Source organism: Penaeus chinensis, chromosome 27 (assembly GCF_019202785.1).
Source record: "Penaeus chinensis breed Huanghai No. 1 chromosome 27, ASM1920278v2, whole genome shotgun sequence".
Taxonomy (NCBI): Eukaryota; Metazoa; Arthropoda; class Malacostraca; order Decapoda; family Penaeidae; genus Penaeus; species Penaeus chinensis.
In genome coordinates, this window is record NC_061845.1 from 25,127,614 (window position 1) to 25,135,113 (window position 7,500).

Consider the following 7,500-nt stretch of genomic DNA (forward strand, 5'->3'; position numbering starts at 1 on the left):
ATGTGATTTCAGCATGTTTGTCGAGGCAGTTGACTGTTCCAAATCACAGTCTTGACTTTTTGCTGTCTCTGGCTGTCACTTCCTGGCGCCATGTCGTGTGTGCGATGTGACTGTATGGGTGAATCTTTACTAATGCTAATGCTAAAGTGTGTTCTTTTTATTTCTAGGACCGGACGGTTGAAGCAAGAAGAAAATGACGAGTTTAAATGAAAGTTTCCTTTTGTTTCATTATATTGCTTGTTTTTTTTTTTTCATCCCTTTCGTTGAAGACACGTGGTAAGCGATCGCCTTCTCAGACCCGACGTTAATATCTGTCTTTCTTTCTCTTTCTCCCCGCCAGGACTGCCGCCAGCCCTTCAACGGGGGTTCCTTCTTCGACCACGAGGGCATGCCGTACTGCGAGACCCACTACCATGCCAAGAGAGGGTCGCTGTGCGCAGGCTGCCACAAGCCCATTACAGGTGAGGAGGCAGGCAGTTGGGTCCGTTCCCGTGCTCGCGCTTCCCTTGTCTTGCCTTGCCTCTCGAATTCTGCCGTTTGTCTTTAATTCTCTCGTCTCTCGTTTCTCTAATTCTCTCGTCTCCTGTCTCTCTCTCATTCTCTCATTTCTTTCTTATTCTCTCATTTCTCTCTTATTCTCTCATCTCTCTCTCACTCTCTCCCATTTCTCTCTCACTCTCTCTCTCGCATTCTCTCTCATTTCTCTGTCTCTGCCTGTCTCTCTGTCTCTGCCTGTCTCTCTGTCTCTGCCTGTCTCTCTCTCTCTCTCTCTCTCTCTCTCTCTCTCTCTCTCTCTCTCTCTCTCTCTCTCTCTCTCTCTCTCTCTCTCTCTCTCTCTCTGTCTCTCTCTGTCTCTCTCTGTCTCTCTGTCTCTCTGTCTCTCTCTGTCTCTCTCTGTCTCTCTGTCTCTCTGTCTCTCTGTCTCTCTGTCTCTCTGTCTCTCTGTCTCTCTGTCTCTCTGTCTCTCTGTCTCTCTGTCTCTCTGTCTCTCTGTCTCTCTCTCTCTCTCTCTCTCTCTCTCTCTCTCTCTCTCTCTCTCTCTCTCTCTCTCTCTCTCTCTCTCTCTCTCTCTCTCTCTCTCTCTCTCTGTCCGTCCGTCTGTCTGTCTGTCTGTCTGTCTGTCTGTCTCTCTCTCTCTCTGTCTCTCACATATATATGTGTGTGTGTGTGTGTGTGTGTGTGTGTGTGTGTGTGTGTGTGTGTGTGTGTGTTTATATATGTATATTTATGTATATATGTATATGTATATGTATATATGTATATAAATATATTATCCAATTTTTTTAAATTCTCATTCTATGCAGTTGCATTTAAATACACATCGTAACAGAATATATTGAGGGTTAATAGACTTTCTTCTTGTTTTATATGTTTTCTTTCAAAATTAATAACTTACTTTATTTCATCTGGTTCGTTGGCATAGAAACAAAGCTCTTGAATTCTAAAGATTTTTAACAGAGCTCTTGCGTTGCAGGTCGTTGTATCACCGCCATGTTCAGGAAGTTCCACCCGGAGCACTTCGTCTGCTCGTTCTGCCTCAAGCAACTCAACAAGGGCACCTTCAAGGAGCAGAACGACAAGCCCTACTGTCATGGGTGCTTCGACAAGCTCTTCGGCTGAGGAGGAGGCACTTGGAGGGCACGACCGGCGTAGGGGCAGCCCGCGCGGGGTGGCCGGATGAGGAGCGGTGGTTCGCACAAAGAGGGTGTGAGGAGACGAGACGACCAACCTTGTTTACCAGAGGAGAAAGCAGGAGAAGATTGTCACGTGAACTGTGTATATATTCCATAGGACGAAAAAGAGTAGATATATTTCCCGTTGTATTATTAATCTCTGTGTGCATGGCGGGGCGCGTAGAGCGTGCAGAAAGCGGAGCCGAGGTTATTCTAGTGATAGGCGGAATGCAATGTTTTCGACCCCACACACGACTTGTTAGGTCACCAGCACGCGCACTGTGTCGACTTGGTTGTAGCAACTTCCCGGATCAGACGCTCTGCTCACACCAAGATGGAAAAGCAAAGTATTACCAAGTGTTGTGTAGTGATTTTGTAATTTCATACAATTTGACGTTGCTGAAGTATTTAAACTTTTTGGCAAGATTTGAATACAGGGGGATGTTTTTATTTCGCATGTTGGTTTGGTATGTAAAGGTTCTAACCCTTTTTTTAAATAAGGTATTACACAACGCTCAGAAAAATAGAATTCATTTGCGGGATATAACAAACGCTATTAATCTGGTGTCTAATTTTATATATATTTTTTCCCAAAGTTTTTGTAGGACAGAGAGTGCATTTACACTTATTTTGGTGTTATGATGGTATTGGTGTTGTGATTAAAATATATTTATGTGTTGATTAAGGATTTGACAAACTTCTGCCTTTCCAGTGGGGGCAACAGTCCACACACCCGTCGATCAAAACTAGCAGTAAGTTCAGACAAAAAAAAAAAAGCCCTTTAACTAATTCCTAGCACAAATTTGGCGAATTTTCTCTTTTTCTTTGATTTTAGATGCATAGATATATGTATTCAGACAATGGAAATGGGTAGAGTTCCTTATTGGTGCAAAACGATTTTATTTTTTATTATTGCTATTATAGTTGTGCGCAGATGCTAACAAAGCACACACATTGCTTGTTCCTTCTGTATGCTAGATTTAGGAGTAAGCTGAACTGTTCTCCCCCTGAATTAAACTTTTAGCACAAGAAAGCAATAGGGTTAAAAATGGTGAAGGTTATCTATTTTCGGTTTGCTGAAGTGCAATAGAAATGTTATTTTTATGACACAGTCCTATTTTTTTGTTCTTTTCTAGAAAGCCAGTAAAGTGCGTCTGTCATTCAGATGTAACAGGACTAAAAGCCTCGAAGAATTTCCCTTAATTTGAAATTAAATGGAAAAGCCTTGATTTCATTCTCTCTTTTTTTTTTATCAGCATTATGATTTCCATGATCCTTTGCACTGTGCTGTTAGTCGAGTATTGATATATGAAGTATTGTGTTACTGCATCACTGCCACATCTTTTTATGAATATTGCCATCAATGAGCTCAAAGGTTACAGGCGAGTGTTTTATATTGTTTTAGCGCACATTTGCCACGGAAATGTTGACAATAGGATGCAGAATTCACATGTAAAGACAATGGTCTATGTAATTCGTTGCAGCAAGAGGTTGCAAATAATTATTGTATGTGAAATGTTAACAAGTATATTTTATTGATATGAAATGTTTACTGACATTAGTTCATCTGTACTTGTCATTAGTTTTAGAATTACCATTTTTTGTATAGTACTTGTGTATTTTCATACTGTCTTGAATTACCTGATGGGTCATTCAATAATAACTTTTTGCTTCCATTTTATGACTAATATTTTATTTCTCTTTTCCCCCCAAAGTGTATTTATTGGAGAGTGGGTCTGGTTTCAGAATGTTTGCTCATCTTTGAAGGTACTCAGATTATGCCAATGGAATAATCACATCCTGTAGTTTTATTCATAGAGTTGAATCCCATCAGATGAAATATTGTTGCACACCTACAGAGGTAGAGCTGCTAAGCTTCTCCCCCCCCCCCCCCCCCCCCTCCCTGGTCAATTTCAAAAGCTATCAGGAATCACAAATATCAACGTAAAACTAACAATGGAGTCCCATGTTAGCTATAAGAGTAAAACTAAGTCATTTTTTTTTTTTTTTTTATCTAAGACTAACAAGGTGTTAGCGCAAATTAAAGATATGTCTGGATAGAGACAAAGTTCATGTCGCATTTTAGAATTTGATTGCCATTTTTATATTAACACCATTTCTCATTTCTTGTGTGTTCGTATGTTCTATACTGATTATTTGTTTGTGCTAGTTAAAGACAAATATTTTACCAATAAATAGAAGAGGTGTTTTTTTTATTAATTATTTGTTATTTTTTTGGGAAAAGAATTATCTGTCAGGGAAAGTGAAAATAAATAGATTGCTTCTTGCTTTACAGGCCCTGTATGATTTCACTCTGAAAGAACGTTTTCCAATCTTGTTAAATGCTCAAATACATAAAAGATCTTGATATGATTATTACCAGCAGAAGAAGATTCAGAAGTCATGCAGGACGCCTTTCAAGTGAGATTAAAAAGTGTACAGACATATGCAATGTATTTTAGGAATTTGGGTGTGATTTGCCACTTACTGTATTGCTTGGTGAAAGGACTTTGTACCATGCTAGGGATTACACTTCGCTGTGAGTTACTAGCTATCACATCCTTTTTTTGTCATCTGTCAAGCATATGCAGTATTTTTATGCCATGTCCTTTCCTTATGCTATAGTTCAATAAAACACCACAATTTTAATGTCTTGTTATATTGATTAAATCCTTTATTCGTGTTCTTTAGTTGATTATAGCATACCTGAAGATTTTTCTCTTTGTGAAATCCTTTTTTTTTAAATAAACCAGAAGATGTTTGTGATAAAGAGAATATGTTATTATGATAAGTCTTGATTGACTCTTTTTGAAATGTGTTCGTTGGTGTTTTTTTATTATACATTAAATCCTACTTGAGATAGAGAATACTTTGGTATAAAATGAACTTGTTATGTAAATGTTATCAGCTGCTTAGATATTATGAGTTTGTGTGTATAGTGTGAGTGCGTGTGTGTGAGTGCGTGTGTGTGAGTGCGTGTGTGTGAGTGCGTGCGTGTGAGTGCGTGCGTGTGAGTGCATGCGTGTGTGTGTGTGTGTGTGTGTGTGTGTGTGTGTGTGTGTGTGTGTGTGTGTGTGTGTGTGTGTGTGTGTGTGTGTGTGTGTGTGTGTGTGTGTGTGTGTGTGTATGTGTGTGTGTGTATGCGTGTGTGTGTATGCGTGTGTGTGTGTATGCGTGTGTGCATGCGTGTGTGTGTACATGCGTGTGTGCATGCGTGCGTGTGACGTGCGCCTGTATCTGTGCATCTGCATGCTGTGCTTAGACATGCAGAATATAGCAATACGAAAATAAGTGATATAACAAACAGTAAGAAATCAGACGAAGGAACAAGGGAAATGGTATCAGTTCCTCTTTAACAAAGGAAAATACAAGCCAATATGTTCCGCATTATGTGGCTGCGTTCTGTAGAAATGAGTCAGTGATTAGAAAATAGAGATGAATTAGAAATTAAAATTAGGTTGAAATTGAAAAAGATAACCTTATTATGTTTTGTTTTTTTTGTGTGTTTAGTGAACGCAATGCTTAAAACATGCCAACGGAAGCATAGTTAAGGATAGTTGGTTACTTATTAATCAAATATCAAATGTCATTAACAAAAAATGTTAAAAGCTCTTGATAATGACTGTGAAACTAAAAAGATTAAAGTGGAAAGTAAATTAGTTAAAATATATATATATATAATATAATACAATACCAATATTTAACATTGTAATCATTATGATGATTGCAGATATAATCAAAATAATCATAATCTTAATTTAGAAGCATGAATGTAAGTGTAACAGAGATGTTAGATGGATAGCGATGAGACGATAATACTCATTATTTTTTGCGTGTTTGGGAAGTTTCCAGAGAGAACTAAAAGGAAGCCATCGTGCTGCGAAATTGGAATTTTAACAGAAATCATGTTTTCTCGGGAAAGAATCCGAAAAGTGCGTGGGCATCCGGGTGAACGAAAAGAAACGGTCATTCCTTTAGTCTTAAGTTGGGATCTGGTAGTGGTTATGTTTCATAAGTATAAATAGTTTGTGTAAGAGATTAGCTTACCACTGAGGAAGGGTGAAATGGAAAATATTTATGGTAATGATTATTATTGATAATAAAATAATAACCATGAGAATAATGTTACAATAATAAGGATCTTGCATATAATAGTACACAATATTTATAATAAAATAGTACATCAGATGTTACATATCACTGTATCGTGAAAAAACACAGAATTCATAAATAAAATCCGGTCATCTCGTTGAGTGAGGCATTCCCGTTTTCTGTTGTGTTCAGACGTCAGGCATATAGAGAGAATTTAGAACATTTATGGGCAGGAAAATGTTGGCCTGCGAAGTCGTAGTTTTAGTAGTTGTAGTCTTCGTCGTCGTCGTGGGTGGGGCTGCCGTTGTGAACATGACAAGCACGTTCTGGAGGCAGGCTTCCTTGAGGCAGTTCATGAAGTCTGCCATCATGAATTCGGTCGGCTCGGGGCAGGTGGTAGCGGCCTGGCCTATGGCGACGCCCAAGGGAGAGGCTTTGAAGGCGGTGGTGATGGAGGCGGCGATGGCGGTGCGGTTGATGGTTGAGTCAGACTGCAGCTGTGGGGTCGGGATAAGGGATTTGAATCCGATTGATGTTGCAAAGAGACACTGAAGTTTCGTTGAGAAAAATAACATAACCGATATTCACAATCATTTTATGAAATGGAGATATGGAGAGACACGCAGACTAAAAACAAAAGAAGAAGGTGATGGTATTGTAGGGATAAAAAATGCTACTCACCAGTCCCGTCGACTCGAGCGCGCAGCGGCGGACGTCAGTGATGGTGGGGGAAACGCGTTTGCCGTCTGTGCTGTTTGCGTAAGCTACTCCTGAAAACAAAGAGAACTGGTCATGTCTTCCTACAAAGAAATGTGCGTTATCTTTGAAAAATAGGATTATGGAAGCTAATTTGCTAGAAATATCCTGTACTGACACCGATGTGGCGCTAACTTGGTGCGATTTCTAAAATATATTTAGGGGAGAACGAGTCTGTTTAGTAAATTTGAAATCATTAATTTTATTCCACCTACTTTTATCACTACCATTATGATAGGGACAATTAGCGTTATATTCTGTTCTACCCAATTATGGTTTCGTTTTCAATACCAGCAAAATCCTTAAGACGTCAAGTATTTCTTGTATGTATTCCGACATTCACTTCTCAGATCCTGGAGTCCATATTAATTAATGAACTAAGTTATTCACGCGTTCCGAATTCAACAGTATATAATTGAAAAAAAAAAAAAAAATCATGATTAAAAAACAATGTAATATCTATACTTGTCGCATGCTGAAATAATTTTTTTCTTCGCTGCGTTTACCCGGCCTTTCTCTGATTATTCAAGTAATCATCATGAAAACGTAGTTGCAAAGTCAGAATTGGTTCCATATGAACGCAGGGAACATGTCCTTCATGGAAAATGCATATCAGGCCGCGGAATGATGTGGTAGGGTCGCTATTCCTTTCCGCCCGATTTTGACTCCAGCATGCAGATGTCAGCATACCAGTACTCACTCACAGCTGAGTCGACGGAGAGGAGGGACCCAGGACCTTGCGATTGCAAAGCCAGTTCTCTACCACTGAGCTATGTCACCTAACGTAACCATTAAGTAAAAACCTTCTAAGCTCTGCAAACTATTTTTCTTTTCGCCTCAAAGAAAAAAAAAAAAAAAAAAAAAAAAAAAAAAAAAAAAAAAAATATCAGCGCCTCAACCAACCTAAGTTCTTGAAGAAAACGGGGCCCAGTTCGCTGGCTGCTGCCTTGGCACAGATGACGAAGTTCTGGATGTAACC

The 7,500-nt window shown here is 39.1% G+C and overlaps 2 protein-coding genes across 3 annotated transcripts in view; one reads left to right on the top strand and one right to left on the bottom strand.

Moving 5' to 3' along the window:
- LOC125039515 (leupaxin-like) overlaps nt 1-4,322 on the top strand; it is a gene marked incomplete at its 5' end in the record, with an annotated part of 26,601 nt that extends 22,279 nt beyond the window's left edge. For both annotated transcript variants that reach the window (XM_047633539.1, XM_047633540.1), the window contains 2 exon segments: nt 341-461; nt 1,475-4,322. In XM_047633539.1, coding sequence (XP_047489495.1) covers nt 341-461; nt 1,475-1,620 — 267 coding nt within the window.
- Nucleotides 4,323-5,822: 1,500 nt separating this feature from the next.
- The window catches only part of LOC125039562, a 2,785-nt gene continuing 1,107 nt past the window's right edge, over nt 5,823-7,500 (bottom strand). The window contains exons 3-5 of the mRNA XM_047633637.1: nt 7,425-7,500; nt 6,447-6,535; nt 5,823-6,262 (exon numbers count right to left, since the gene is read on the bottom strand). The exon at nt 7,425-7,500 is cut by the window's right edge and continues 92 nt beyond it. Of these exons, the coding sequence (XP_047489593.1) occupies nt 5,954-6,262; nt 6,447-6,535; nt 7,425-7,500 (474 nt within the window). The 3' untranslated portion in view covers nt 5,823-5,953. The remainder of the gene's footprint in view (nt 6,263-6,446; nt 6,536-7,424) is intronic.